At 41.9% G+C, this 16,246-nt stretch overlaps 1 protein-coding gene across 1 annotated transcript in view; it reads left to right on the top strand.

Moving 5' to 3' along the window:
• man1a2 (mannosidase, alpha, class 1A, member 2) overlaps positions 1–16,246 on the top strand; it is a 132,108-nt gene that overhangs the window by 93,819 nt on the left and 22,043 nt on the right. Inside the window, exons 7-9 of the mRNA XM_020631969.3 lie at positions 4,369–4,463; positions 6,644–6,767; positions 7,353–7,446. Coding sequence (XP_020487625.1) covers positions 4,369–4,463; positions 6,644–6,767; positions 7,353–7,446 — 313 coding nt within the window. The remainder of the gene's footprint in view (positions 1–4,368; positions 4,464–6,643; positions 6,768–7,352; positions 7,447–16,246) is intronic.

The raw sequence follows: 16,246 nt of genomic DNA, 5'->3' as shown, positions 1-16,246 counted from the left end.
GTGTGTGAATGTGAAGTTGTGACCTGAGGTGTACCATTTACATAATTTCCATAGCAACTAGTTTGAGGTTATTTGCAGTGAAGAAATAAAATTAGCACCTCTCTTTTAATTAATGCATGTTCAATCTTTATCTCTAACAGGAAATAAAGGGTCACCTGCTACCATGGCATGAAGTCAAATGATTTTGTGTTTTTATTCTGTTTGGTATCCATTAAAGCAATCTTTACATAAATCACAGTCACTGACTGAGGGTTTGCACTCTTTATATTTCAGGAGTTGCAGATAAAAATACTGAATGATTAATTGTTAACTGACCCTCCACTGAGTTGGTAAAGAAAATAACTTCATTTTAGATTCAGCCTGCAGGAAAAGCTGGTTCTTTGACAACCTGAAAATTCACATCCAAAGGGTTCCTACAGTCATGCGGTGCATCTGGCAACATGTTACTTCATACCCTGTGAGTGTTTTCACACCTTGTGCTGAAGACTAACTTTGGCAACACAAATGAAAACAGGCAAAGCACCACTTTTCTAAAGTGTGCTAATGCTCTGTAGTTATGAAAACAAGATAAGAAAACCGTTCTTTCACTCATCAGTCAGACCCTCTATCTCCCTCTCCATCTCTCAGCAGGCTTACCTCCTTTAACAACAAAAACGCCACCTGTGTTGCTTAAGATTGCATGTTTGCGGCTCCCTGAGAGCATCCTGTTTCGTTAGCTCTCTCTGTAGATGAAAGCAGAGGAGGGAGATGATTATCGTCAACCGTAGAGTTTTATCTGTGAGGGCAGCAGAGTCTCCTCTGGTGGCCCATTTGGATCGTGTCCCTGCTTGATGACACCAGCAGCGAAATTGCCAATAAAACGCAAAAGAGTGTGTTAGGGGCCCCAGCAGACGTACAGGCCCAGAATCAGTAGAGGGGTCTATGATGACTGAGCAGAGCTGTTTGTTTGAACGCAAACAGCCACATTTTTCACTTGAACTTCACCCGGAGTTTCTCCTTCCAGTACCCCTAGTATTTTTTTCTGCAGCAAGTCAGAGTGAGAACACAGCAGGATAATATCCGGAGAATTCACCTCCAGCCAATGGGAGGGGGTAGTTACTTTTAAATACTGGGACCAGTACCCAGTGCATAGACTGTATAAACGAGACACGCTACGATCTCTGTGCATGTAATTTAACGGCTGCATTATGTTTTCTGTTCTCCAGTATGTTCTTCTTTGCTCTTTTGTGGATATTGTCATTCCAGTGGACTACACAAAGCGTTGATAAAAAGGCAGATATTCTCATTACAGCGTCGTATAGCGGACTGTTGCTTGGTCCGCTACTTCCTCTTATTTGCATGTCACGTCTTACCTCAGGAGACAGCCATCCCCACTCTGACAGGGATAGTTACCCGCTGTGAGGAGCATGTGTGAACAGCCAGGTCAGGAGAATATCCGGAGCAGTCCTCTTGAAGTTATCTAGATATTTTCAGGAGTGCAGATGTGAAAGCGGCTTTAGACAATGTTTGAGAACAAACTCAAAACAAGACAGGTTTCATACCTTCCTGTATGCAGGCATATCTCTGGATCAGTGTGACTGTATTGTTTTCTGCCTCCTCCTATTTGTCTGTATGTGTCCTGTGTTAAACTCCACAGCTTGACCTCCAGAGTGTTGTATAAGGTGTCCCTCTGGCTGCTTAAGTATTCTGCAAACACCAGCATGTGTTATTGCTCCGTCTTACAGCAGGAGATTCCATAGATCTGGTCTGGCTATAAAACTGTTCAGCCCTGACAGATTGTGTTGATGAATCAGCGTCAGTGTGCCCCGTGTCGGCAGGGCTCCCTCGTTGATGCCGCTCCTCCTGCCCGCTGTCTGAGAGTTGTAGAAGTTCTTCATTTTCCATTTGTCCCTTCAGACACAATCCTTCAGAGGGAAAATATCACAAAACAAGGAAGTGGACATTTTCAAAATGTCAGGGAATGACAGGTGTAAAACTTTTGCTTTTTAGTGTTTCAGTTATGAAGAGGTGGGACTTCTTTATTCACGTATTAGAGCTGTTGGCAGTTTTGTAACCAGAGGAGGGTCAACCTTTTTTCTTTAACAATTTGCTTGAAGTAGATTTGTCATGCCACATATCTTCCTCAGTTATCTAGTTTATAGTAAGCGTGTTTCATTTGTCAGAGAGCATCACCAGATGTGTTTATCTGCAGCAGTAGCCCGGCAGAGGTTTATGTAAAAAGAGTGTTTTTGTTTTTTTCATCAGTGTGACTGTTTTGAGCTTGTTAACTGTCAAAAAAACCCAAAAGGCAGCTTAAGCAGTCCATGTCCTGCTGTGTTAGTCTGGTGGACTCGTGTTAAGGCTCCCTGCTCATGCTGTGAGTAATTGGATTTTTTAAAATCCACTTCTATGTGTTGTTTGGACATAAAAGTGACACCTTTGCAAGGCAACATCTTTTTGTGAGTATGTAAAACTCTCTAGAGGTCTCTCTCTCTCTATTTGAGGGAAATTCAGCTGAAGTGAAAAAGCTTGTTTATAAAATCAGTGTTACAGTACATCACTGTATAGCTGATAAAAGGAATGTAAGAATTCAACTTTCATCTCTCTGGTGTCTGGGTGTTGGAGATTCTGAATATGTTATTTGATAGTCAAACAAGTGATAAAACTAAAATGAACAGAAGGCATAAGATTTGTGTTACCGCAATAATTATTCTCAAAGGGATCTCCTTCATTTCTTTATTTTAAAATATTTATTTTTAGGCTTTTTTCTTTTCTTTATTTGATAGGACAGTGGAGATTGGAGAGTGGGGAATGACATGCGGGAAAGGAGCTGCAGGTTGGATTTGAACCCAGGCCGCCTGCTTGGAGAGGACTATAGCCTCTGTACATGGGTTATAGGCATTTAATACATCTAACTGCTGATTCAGAGAAGGGTTATTTTATTGGGCAGAAGAAGTCACCTGTTTGACAAACTCTGTTCTGTTCTCAGGATCAAACATGAGAGAAAAAGTTGGCATGGTGTGAGTCTTATCCCGCCGTAGTTCACTGTCACTCTAGTCAAAGATTGTGTTCCACAGCGAGCGCCGCAATCCGTATAGAAGACTTGTGTAAATCAGTGTACTTCTAGTGACGAACAATACAACAGAAAACTCAAAGTACTCAAAAGGTCTTTTTCGATTCTCTGATATTTAGAATTTTTCAAAATCCAAAACAAAAAACACGAACCAGAATTTACAATTTTAGACACTTTAAATCCATTATTACCCCTCACAGAGCGCCACTACGCTCTGCTCCGTTTCAAATAAGCTGCAAGTCTATTTTCAATGGAGTAAGCTGCAGGCACGCGTCAAGCCCGGACAGAATATGACGACCCGGAGCGGAAGTCAGACAAGGAAACAGACAGAGCGTTTGGTCAATTTCAAAATACAATACAATGTACAGAAATAATTTCTTTCTCCTACATTTGATCTGAAATAAATAATGTCTTCAGTGTGCAGGGAGAGAGGAGCTGGGTTCATAGATTTTGTGCGACTTGCTTTTGTACATATTGAATGTGACAGACAGTCTGAATGTAATCAGTTCCACCACTCCTCTACGTTGATTGGATTGCTCAGTGTACAATTGGCAGTGATGATTTTTACCCAAATAAACCTTTTTTAAATCTCAGCAAACAGTATTAATGCATTACTAAATGTGCGGCTCATAGTGAAGGATTCAATCATAGTATGATTTGTCTCTCTTTTAAACAGTTTCCCACTATCCACAGTTATATTTGTATTTCTGAGCTCACCATGCTCAGTGAGTTCAGCAATAGAATAAAACGTCTTTTATGTCTTTGATTGGCATGATGAGAGAAGAACACAGGATTGTTCTCGGCCTTCGTCTGTCAGTTGACCTCGAGACTTGTGTAATCTAAAAGCGAACACATATCCATATTTTCTCCATCGCTCTGTATGAATAAGACAAATATGATAATAAGAAATCCATCTCTGACTTTGTACTTTGGTGTCTCACTCTGCTCTATCGCTGTGGTTTGACCTCCAAGCTTTTCTTGTAGACATCTCGGTGAAACATTTCATATCGCTGCAGCACAGTTTGAAGGCAGAGTCTGCATATACTAAGCGTGCCAGCCTCCTCCATAAATCTGATGAGCTCTGACACTTTAGTGGCCGTCATTTAGCCATTGTTTGTCTCCTGACATCTCACTCTGTTTCATTCCTCTTCGTCCTGCATTTGTTTTCGTTGTTGGCAGATTTATGCTCGTACCTGTCAGATGTTTGAGAAGAATATTAAACAGGGAAAGTGAAATCCAACAGAGCAGGATAAAACAGGAACGTTAAATAACTCCATCTTTAAGTTAACACACTCTTTCTCTCTTTGTCTCTTTAGGTATTCAAGCTGAAGGCGGTTCAGCTCGCAGAGAAGCTGCTTCCTGCATTTAACACCCCCACAGGAATCCCCTGGGCCATGGTCAACCTGAAGAGGTCAGTGACTCCACTGCTTAGAATCAACCCCTTCATCCAGCTAGCTTGAATATAAAGTGAAATGTGCCACTCAGATTGACTGAGCAGTAGACAGATGGTGCTTGATAACTTTCATGTTTCTCTTAATGATTCTTCTAAAATATTCTTCCATATGTTAAACAAAGGAACAGCACCACTTGAAACAATGTCATGCTAGCTCCAACCACAAAATTGACATCATACCTCTATTGTGAAAAACTTGATGCTAATTAGAAAGATTGTTCTCAAATGTAGCAGATGTAGAGGAACATTTTCATTAATGTGCATACCAGTATGTGTCTTTGCCACCTGACAACTGTAGGTCAAATATTTACTCTCTTTGGGCACCTGTTGGATTAGTGCTTAGGACGCATTGGTTCTCCAAGCCAGCAGTCCGATCTCAAACTCCTTACCTGCATGTCTTCCTAATTTTTCCACTCAGTCCCTTGGCTTCTTAAATAAAAAGCAAAAAGCCCCAAAGATAAATCTTAAAAAAATAAAAGTAACTTTTTCTTTTAGCTCTGTGTTTGGTCTCAACCAACTCCTGACAAATTTTCTGATTTCATTAGCTGCTAAAGGATCCACCATGTTTCCCATCTATTTGCTGATCTTTTTTTTATGCTTACATCGGCCGATATAATCGGTGAGGCTCTATTCCAAGCTCACTTGAAGTCGACTCAGAGCAGTTTAAACTTGGAGAGCCTCAATCTCTAGCACAACAGCAGCAATACAGAAACACAAAGTCAGGCTCTTCTTCTCAGCAGTGAGAACACAATGAAGTAATTTTTCTGTAAATGCAGGCTTTTAATATTGTGTTTGGTTAGGGCACAGAACATATTATTCAAGCTGCATATCTCAAATTGCCCGAGGTGCACAATAAAATGCCCACACAGCGACCGTGTGCCCACTCAGGTGTTCACCTGACTGTGTGGACGTGTACACACTGCGCTGTGAGGGCAGGACACTTCACACTTTCATCATTCTCATTATTGCATCATTTGTGACCTCAGGCTGTTCAACATGTTCCTGCAGTTAGACCTGAGGAGGAGTCTCGTCACTTTCTGAAATGGGAATATCTTTGTCATTTACTTCTACAGCTGTTGTTGTTGTTGTTGTCCTGATTTTAACGACATGTGAAGAGGGTGTGTTCTCGTCGTGACTACCTCCATCCGTCACTGCTCTTTACTTTCAATACACGTTTTCATTGAATCAGTGAAATTAAATAAAACTGCTACATGAACCTGCAGGGAACTTGGTTGCTAACCTCCAGCTGGCTCGTTGTGTGTATGTGTGTGTGTGTGTGTGTGTGTGTGTTTGCAGGTTATTAGGATTTGTGCTTTACTAGTGAAGGCCTTCTGCTTCTCAAGGTTGCTCTAATTTGCCTGTGGGCAGATGCTTTGTGGATTTTATTAATCTCCCTCCTTACCAGCACACTGCGGATAATTTTCCGCTACATGTGTTTATACGGACCCAGATTCATCTGAATAATTGGAAAACACACATGTTCAATACATCTCTCTCGTTTTTTTCCTGCTTGATCAGAAACAAAGGCGCCCTGTTAACACACATGATGTCTCCTCACACACAGGTATAATCGTACAAGATTTCCCCTCGTGACGTTAAATACACTCCTGTGTGATAGAAGCAGTCAGAGATGCAATCTGGGTCACATGCGGTCATGTGTAAATGTCATTTAGACCCACTGTGAAAATGTAGGATTGAAGAGCTTCACAAGTATCACAATTACTGGAAATTTCAGGAAATTACCTTTGCATATTAAAGCATGTTCATGGTTTTGTTACATGCAAATCCTACTTTTGTTCTATTCCTTATTTATTTATCGGAAAGTGAACCCAAAACAGCCGCCGATGACTTAAAGCACTTGTGTTTCTGCACCAACGCTGAAAAAAGTCTACTAATAGGTTTTGACAGCCAAACATCTCAAACACTGACAGTGTTAGACTATCTGTTTAAACCTGTCATTACAGGTTTTCTCTTCATGAGTCCAGTGTTTACTTTGACCCTGCTTTTATATTGCTGTGAAGAATTAGAGTACAATGTTTACTTCCTTTTGCAACCCAGTCTATTCCTCACTCTCATAACAAATGTTTTCCTCTCTCCTCTTGTTTCTCTCTCTTTCTCTGTCCTCCCCCTTGTTCCAGTGGTGTTGGACGTAACTGGGGGTGGGCGTCGGCGGGCAGCAGCATCCTGGCTGAGTTTGGGACTTTGCACATGGAATTTGTTCATCTCACCTACCTGACGGGAAACCCTGCTTACTACCAGAAGGTCAGTGTTTGTGTCAAGTGTCATTAAAGGAGCAATATGACACCTAGTGTTTAAAATGGGTACTGCAGTCTAAATTTAAAACATTGCAGAGAGCTGTCTCCCCCCGCCCCCTTCTCTCTAGAGTTGATGTGCAGGTTGCCATGTGGTGGACACTGAAGCTTCAGTGTTTTGCCAGCTCAGCATCGGTCTGTAAACCTTTCTGCGTTCTAACCTCTCGCCATTTTTCTAAAGCATCTCCAATATTGATCCTAGTTTGAGCACGTTTCTGCTCGTGGAGCTTATTAGAAACATGCTGAGCCTTTTTAGTTTGGGTACAATCACTACTTCAGATAAACCGACGGGCGTCCAAAACGGCCGTGTGAGGGGGTCGCCTTAAAACCACCTACCTTCTCTGGTCCAAACAAATCCAGAGCATTCAGGACCAGAATCTCAAGTTAGAAGGAGGACATACTGGCTGCTGCATTGTCGTCAGAGAAGCCAGCACTTCAACATAGCATGTTTCCTTAATGTCTGATCATATAGGAAGGTTATTTTATCATTTAATTCAGTAGATATCTTACTGATTTGTCCTGCTGTCCCTCTCAGGTGATGCACATCCGGAAGCTGCTGGCCAAAATGGACCGACCCAACGGGCTCTACCCGAACTACCTGAATCCTCGAACAGGCCGCTGGGGCCAACGTGAGTACACATTTTGGTTTAGATTAGGAAGAACAAGAAAACTACCAGATTTGTGTATAAATATTTTAGTTTTAAATAAATCTTAAAAAGCACATTTTGTCATATTGTATTACAAAAGCTGTATGTAAAGACAAATTGTGATTGAAATACCTCAATTTTCAATGCTATGGAAAGAGCAGCGTTTATAAGAAAGAAACAACATTTTAAGAATATCTTCAACAAAAGGAATGAAAAAACTCCCCTTCAGTTTCTGGGAAGGCGTATTTGTTTGCAGCTTTACATCTGAAGAACCAGACTGCATCACTGGTTTACAAGCAGCCTATCGGGAAAAGTCTCAAACTTTCCTTTTGAGCCGGAGACGATCATGTGCTGTGAAGAGAAACAGGAGGCATCATCACTAAGTGAGAGGCTAAGGGATCAGAATGGATCTTCTTTAATGAGAACAAATTGAAGCTGGTAGAGGAAGACGGAGGAAGGGGAACACAGTATTCCCAGTTTATTGACTGGGTTTTGGCCGTGTGCCTGGGGAAATTAACAGCTCACAGAGTCAAGTTAAATGTGCAGTGACACCCAATTCCTGCCCTAAAAAACGTTCATTTTCCTCTTAGTCATTTATGACACACATGTAATTAAAGCTGGTGGTTGGCTACACACCTGCAATTATTCAGTGAGACACGGGATAAACACGCTGAGGTAATACCCACAATAATGTGGTGGAAAACAGAACCAGTGAAATAATGTTTACAGTTTTATGTTAAATGGCAGCTTAATGTTTTCCTAGATCTCCTTAGCCCTCATGTACACTTTAAACGGATAGTTCGGTATTTTTGAAGTGGGGTTGAATTGGACTCGACTCCAGTCTTTTCTGTCTTTATTTGGGTCTTGACTCAAGACTTGGGACCAGAGACCAGAGACTTGAGACGTACTCACAAAACTCTGACTTTTCTGACTTCTGGTTTTAGCCAGTCAGATGCCGGTCAGCTCGGCCCCTTTAGTGAGAAACAGGTCAGTGCAGCGTAGAGGTAGCTGCTATACATCACCGCAGACGTGCTGTTTGTACCAATCAATTGTGTCTCCAGTGTACAGTACAGTGTTTCAGTACTTTACCATCAGCAATCCACTTTGTTTTACCACTACTTCAGCACACAACAAACAGTTTCTCCCTGCTTCTATGGCAAACAGAAGAAGCTGACTTCCCCCCCCTCTTACTTTGCTGAGTTTACCTCCCGCCTGGAGTCACTTCTTCTGATTCATCATCCAAATATTTATTCTGAATAATCTACATTTCCTCTCATGAATGCGCTCTGAATGTTTGTGCTCCCCCTGACACTATTTGAGGACATTTCAAGTTATCATCGCAGTGTCCTCAAGGGATCATTAAATATTCCTTGGTGTTTATTCTTCAACATTTCAGGAGGGAGAGTTTAAAAACCTGAGAAGGCGTTCAGCAGAGATTTAGATTCTGGATGACAGATATGTAAAGGATCCCAGTTTGTTATCTGAAAATATCCAACAGAATATTAAAACGTTGTGGATATTAAAATATTCCTTTTTGTGTAGTGTGCCTTGGAAATATTTTCTTTTAAACTGACTTGCTGTATTCCCCCCATCAATCAGATATGGCTTTCTGCTCAGTTTACTCTTTGCTTCACTGAAAGGAAATGAAAAGATGGGATCTGTTTCAAATTGAATATATTTCGATATTTTCAGTGTCTAGAAGAAAGAGTCGCTACCTAAGAGTGTGCTATACTCACAGACACTACGGCGAAAATACTATATAGGAAAACAACAACAAAATGCACAAAGAAGAAAAAACTAAAGGCATTCAGCGAAGCAAAATATAGATTTTTAACCAACTTCTGTGGTCTAACAGGACAAGATCTCTGTTTTATTTGTTTTACTTGTCGAGAAAACAAATGGAGGGCACTCGTGGATGGCTGGATAAATGGAGAGGCTCGTTAATGGATTGCGAAGTGGTTTGGCAGGCAGACGGATGTGCTTAGAAGTGCACAGACTTTGGGCCGAAAAGCAGGGGAAAATAAATGGATGGAAGATGGAGGGAGGGAGGGCAGATTGATTGATGGACGAATGAGTACATTAACAGATGGATGGTTAGCCGGCGAGATGCACGATTGGGCAGGTGATGACGGATGTTTTGTTTCTCTGTTTGCGTGCGAGTCAGGAGGGATGTTCTCTTATTATATATGGGAGTCAGAAGACCTTTTCAGACGTCTTATTTAGGAAAAAAAGTGCCTTAACTAAGCTCAGCCGTCATCACGTCTTTGTAGATTTATATTGATTCCTGTAAAAATATCCAAAATGTCTTTGTTGGGGGCGCGCTGGTGGCGCAGTGGCAGGGCGCGCGTCCCACGTGTTGAGACCCGGTAGGCCCGGGTTCGCTTCCACCCGTGGCCCCCTTCCGCATGTCATTCTCCGCTCTCTCTCCCTGGTTTCCGACTCTATCCACTGTCCTCTCTCTGAATTAAAGGCACGGAAAAGCCCAAAATAAATCTTTAAAAAATAAAAAAAAATGTCTTTCTTAGCTGCTTCATGTGTTTCTATCAGAGTGAGTTCATGGTGTCTCTGTGCACAATCCACCTTCCATACCTCTTGATCTACTTGCATGTTAATGTGTTCCTGTGTTGGTATATGAAGCCCAGACTCATTAATTAGCTGCCACTTCGCCTTGTTGCCTTTACCAGAACAGCTCAATATAGCAAAGCATCGCTGCTTTAATTAAAGCCTATAGCTCCTTAAAAAAAAACAACCCGACCTGCTGTAGTGCCCCCTGAGTAATGCTTGAAGAGGCTGAATGTTACACACACAAGAAGGGAGGGGGGGAGAGGAATGTAATTAATGTGAAAATCCAGGGGGCTCACTGCGAAAATGCCCTTGAATGTCCATAAATTCCCACGAAATAACAAGTTATGAAGCAGAAGTGCCACTGTGGATTAGAATTTAATGATTTTTTTACAACACTTTATGTCTACACTCATCTGCCAGTTTATTCATTGAGCTTTGAAGTAACTATGTCCAGTCATGTTTTATTTTGATATATGTTTTATTACGAGGTCCATGACTATTGACCATGTTCCTCTAACTCTAATATGAGTCCCTAGTCTGTCTACAAACACCCCAATGATGAGGTAAAGTCCATCCTCTCGGTCTTTTGCCTGCTCCACTTTTCAGAAAATGTGTGCTCAAACAGGCCGTCAGGAGATTTTCCCTTCATGACATCACAAAGGGCAGTAACCCCTCCCCCAGGTGGGTGACACTCCCACAGCTAGGTGTTTGTTCTGCCCTCTGAGTCTGCCTTCTCCCCGTAAACAATAGGACATGGAGCAAGAAAGCCCAAGCCGCACAAGCCCTTCCAGAGAGGGGGTGTGGTCAGACACAGCTCATTTACATTTAAAGGTACAGACACAGAAGCAGCCTGTTCTGAGCAGGGCTGAAATAGAGGGGTTTATAGGCATGATCAAATACAGGATCAGAGTGGATTTAGAACAAGAAACTTCACACACATGTTTTGAGGAGCTCTGAGAATTTAAACTTGTGTGAAAAGAAAGATGGAAGGAAAGGAAGATGTGACCTTGAAGATTAGTCTGTTTTTCTGTTTTCCTTGATTTGTTGAGGGTTACTTTCAAGCATAATTGTTACATTGACTTTGTCATTATACCTTTCTGAAATCATCACTGAACATATAATAAAGTCAAACAAAGTGCTCGCTTCACTATATGTAAGAACGTATTATGATACCGTAGCTTTTTGTCCACAACTTGAAAAGAAGCATATATTCTTTTTCACCACACTGTCTAAGCTTTCGACCTCTGGCTCAGCATTTCCCATGGCAGCAGTCTGATGGACTGATTTGACAGCCGGGGCTGCAAAGAGACATTCTGCCGGCCTCTGTGATTTTCTTCTGTCTGGAGCCTGTATGTATACTGTAGTGGAGAAACATTGCTGCAAGATGTATTTCATCCTTTTTAAAGAGCCCCATGTACCATTAGTGATAAAAAATAAAAATAAAAACATCCCTCCCTTTACAACTTTCAACACTTGCAGGACCCATTTGATTTCACTCAAAAAGTGGAGCCTAGTTAACGAAGCTGGCTAACTTTAGCTCTGACTCTTTTTCTTTTTGTTCATTTTATTTCAACACCAACTTCTTTAAAGGTCTAACACATGGATGGGAAGTGAAATCATTTGTCAGTTGAAGCCTCTGGCACTTTGCTCGTATCAGTTCATAGTACATTATTTGCTTGTTTGTTCATTTCCTCAGCCAGCGTCCAAACAGTTACCTTAATTAACGAGTAGATTTAGTGTAAAATTAATGCTAAAAGAGATGGAATTTTACTCAGATAGTTCAGAAGATTTTGAATCTTTCAATATGTAGATTCTGCTGCCAGGGGGCTCTCAATCAATACTACAATAACAAAAGACGACATGGAGGCTGGCGGGAAATCATGAGAGTTCTCTCTGTTCTCGCTGTCTGCCTCGTGGCGTCCACTCTACTCAAAGTGCGCCCCCAACTCCTCCGCAGGTGCAGCTAATGAGGGCTACCGGTCAGAGCCACCACACCCCGCCTCAGGTGTGACATCAGTACTGACCCCGCTTCTCAGCCTACCAACCACAGCTAACACATAAAGACACTGAAGTGAATCCCCTCAAACATTATCATAACATCCATGCAAATTAAACACAAAACATTACAGATCACAAAATGTACAAAACAAAAGACAACATCAGAAATGAAAACATAAACACAAGTAAAACCAAATGGAGAAACATGCTATTTCAATTCATGGAGATGGTTGCCATGACTCCTCCTGCAGCAGTGTAAACACAAACGTTTGATTTCATTTGAAATGTAAACCGTCAGAACATATTGATTATGTTGCGGGAGTAATATTACGATATATCGGACAAATTGGAACTGGTTCTGGATTCTCGTCCTCACTTCCTCACTGTGAGGGCGTTATATGAATTTGTAGGTCAAGTCGTGGCGAGGGCCAGACATACCCGACTGTGAAATGTCATGGCGAAAACTCATCATGTAACCTCTTTGTGATTTGAATCCCTGAGCCCCAAAGGGAGCGTTTGGAATCACAGATGGAGCTTAACAACGGCTGCTGACATCAGACTCCCATCTGGTAAACACATTTTTTTTTAGGCAATTGAATTAAAGAAGTATTCAAATGTGTTTTTTAATGCACACTCATACAGATCTGCTCCAATTTGTAACCCCAGAATAATACCTCAGTTTCCCCCTCGCTTTACAAACTGAGAGTTTTTGTGAATAACAAGTTTAGACCAGCATCAAAGGCATACCCTTCATCCAACTTCCATAACATAGATTAATTTGTATTCATTAAAGGAAGAATGTGGGACTTTTTGATCCAGTAGATGTCGCCCTTGAGCACCAGCATGAAACCAAAACAAACTGCTGTTTGGCCACACCTCTGCTATTCTGAAGCCTCCGCTCTCCCCTATGGCGACACACCTACAACCCCTCTCCACTCGCGTTCGCACAAAGAAGTTATGAACTAGTTCGCACCATTAAGCACAAGCAGCTGACAAAATTTGTCCTTTGCTCAAGCTGCCTGTGTCCTACATCGTTGAGTTAGCATGCTAATGTTAGCACACTTTAGTTAGCTCTTAGCTTCATATTGCACAGAATGACCGTGATCTAAAGACACTTGCGTGACGTCCAAATAAGCAGTGAGTGTGTTCTTCTTTTCTCTAGTCCTTGACTGAAACATCTTTATACTCAAGGCCGTCCCATCCATGTAAACATGACGTAAACACGGCTCTGACAACAACACAGCCAGCGGGACTCAAACTTCTCACTCATTGTAGACAGTCATGACTCAGAACGACATTTACACAGGATAGACTGGATTTCTGCTTTATTTATGTGTAAACATTCTTCCTTTAAATACGGTTCATGTTGAATTGTGTGATGTTTACATGTGTCGGGATGAAATCTGATAAGAAGCAGGGCGTCAAACTCGGAAAGAAGAAACCATCCTAATATCACTTGTTTTGTTTATCATGTTATTAATCAACAACACGCAGATCAATAAAGGAACAACAAAGACACTCCACAGTCCCTGCCCTCAGCTCTGTCATGATGCTATCATCATTATTCACAGAGTCAGAGAGGCGGAAAATTACAACACACTCAAATTGTCTTTTCAGATGAATACACAGAGGGGGGAAACATGTTGTTGTTGTTGTTGTTGTTTGAATTTGAATTGTTATTTGCGTATTTTCCAAACACCTGTAACTTCAGAAGAGTCAAACCAGGACATGCCACATTCATTTAGTTTCATTTCAGCATCGGTTAGACAGAGTTTCAGACTGATGAGAGGCAGCACGACTGCCGAGTGTTGGATTTATGTGCACTACTGTCTGCTCTCAAAATGTAGTCTATCCAAAAATCCATCTGTGTGTTTTTTTGTTGTTGTAGCAGCTGCTACAGCAAGTCAACGACCAATGTTTGGAATTGTTTTGTTTGCATGTTTAATTGTTCAAGTTAAACAGGTTTTCAGAAATGAACATCCTGACTGTCAGATGCGAAACAGTGTGGGAGTCTGGAGAGTTTGGGTGCGTTTGTAAAATGAACATTTAAATTGTGAGGAGTTGTTTAGTGTTGGGTGAGAGTATTGTGTGAATGTGTGCCTCGTGTTTGAGACAACATTTGAAGCTTGTAAAGGGTGGAAGAAGTATGTGTCGAGTGTGTGTGTGAGTACTTTACAGCTGAGTGTAGGTGTGCAGGCAGTAGTTAAGCCACACTAATGAGGAATGAGGATGAGCATTTCAGTCTTAATGAGATCCTGCTGTGACTGACAGCCTTATAACCACACATCCCTGCCTCACTGAAGCACTGTACTGCCTACACACACACACACACACACACACACACACACACACACACACACACAATAACACCACCCAACCAATCTGTTTTGACCTACCGTACTCACCAAGACTGTTAAAACTCCTGGAAATGTGTAGCTTCATGTGTAAACACACTTTACTTTGACTCAGAGGCGCTGCTTCTCAACAGACAACACAAGGCTACTGCTTGGGGCCGGGGGCCAGTAAGGGGCCCCCAAGGGCTGACAAACTTTAAACCACAGCAGTCGCTCAAGCTGTGCACATTTTGCAATGACTGTAGGAAACCTCTGTAAGAGAACCCCTTCTGAAAACACTCCCTCTCGTTGGCCTGCTAAGCATCTCATGCATTATTTCTGTTAAAATCACTGAAGGAAAATGAACAGGAATTTTCTGCCTGAGAGTGAAAACAGCACAATGGTGGTTGGAGGGGCCCATAATAATTTTTTTCCTCGGGCCCCAACAGACTCTGGAATCGACTCTGCCTGGACTTTCTCCTTCCAGCCCTCTATTATTATACTTTTAAAGTCACGATTGTGTGATGTGTGAATGAAGCAGGAAATATTCAGGAAAATTCACTGCGAGCGAGCATTTGTAGGTGATGAATTTTAAACCAGACGACCAGTGGGATCTTTGGGCACATAATGCACAGAGTCATCAGTATTCCCACCGCAGCCTGTGCCCTGAACCTGTGCTGTAAATTAGAGCGTGTTTGAAGCTTTGTGAGGATGTGTCCTTGTGTACATACGTTTCTGAGTCTGCAGCTAAGTGCACGTTTGAGGCTGCCTCCTCTGCACACCCTGCCTCTGATTGACAGGCGCTCCCTGCCTGACCCCGATCCTTTGATTGGCAGAAAAATAATGGAGAAGTTGGGAGAGTCTGTGTGGGCGGATGCCAAGTTGAAAGAGTGTTAGAGGCGACTGTGAAACAGAGAAAGGTTGAAGAACAAGGGAACTTGGATGAGCACTTCATGTTCTGTTTTCTGTTTTAATCTTTGCTTTTTTTTTCCACATTACATCCTAAAAAATCACTTTGAGCTGTAGGTGATGTGTTGTGTGTTTCTGTTTGGATGCTGTGTTCAAATCTCTTTAATTCCACTCTTACTTGTTATTTGTTTTGCTCCCTGTGAAACATCAGGGTGATTTGGCTGTGATGCACAATCCCACTTCATCTATTTTCAATTATTTAAGTAGTAAAAGTGTCAAGAAATATTGGGAAATTGTGGGCTAAGGGTGACAAAAAAGGGCTTTAAGGTCACATATTATGCAAAATACACTTAACCATGTTTCTCTAACACTAATACGTGTCCCTAGTCTCTCTACAAACTCCCCAATGATGAGGAAAGTCCATCCTCTCCATCTTTGGCCTGCTCCACTTTTCAGAAAATGAGTGCGCAAACAGGCCATTAAGAGCAGTAACCCCTCCCTCAGGTGGTTGACCCTCCCACAGCTAGCCATTTCACTAAAATATTCTTTGTCAGCCACTGTGACCATGGCCAAGGTGAAACTATTCTTCTGCCATGACACTCAGAAATACTCACCTGCCACCTTCACTACTTGACCATCCGAGTCACCAGAAGAGGTTCTGGTGAGCTGCCAGGTGCTGGCTGAGCAGATACACCAGATGAATACATAAAGCACCAGCATTCATCTGACTCAGGTGGTCGTTTCCTTGCAGGATTTAATAGTGTGAATGCTGTGTTTGGAGCGGGGGAATTATTGAACATTTCATTTTGTTCTTATGCATCGTTGACTGCCAAATAAAAGCCATAAGACCCCAGAGATAGTCGGTGTTATTATGAGTGCTTTAGTGCTGCTGATGCTGCATAAACACCCACTACTTCTGTTATGGATATCATAAAACTTGTAAGGTATATCGCAGGGCATGTAAAAGCTCTTGAAAA

The sequence above is a fragment of the Labrus bergylta genome, chromosome 13 (assembly GCF_963930695.1).
Source record: "Labrus bergylta chromosome 13, fLabBer1.1, whole genome shotgun sequence".
Classification (NCBI taxonomy): domain Eukaryota; kingdom Metazoa; phylum Chordata; class Actinopteri; order Labriformes; family Labridae; genus Labrus; species Labrus bergylta.
Note: the sequence above shows the minus strand (reverse complement) of the source record. Positions and strands in the feature narration are given on the sequence as shown.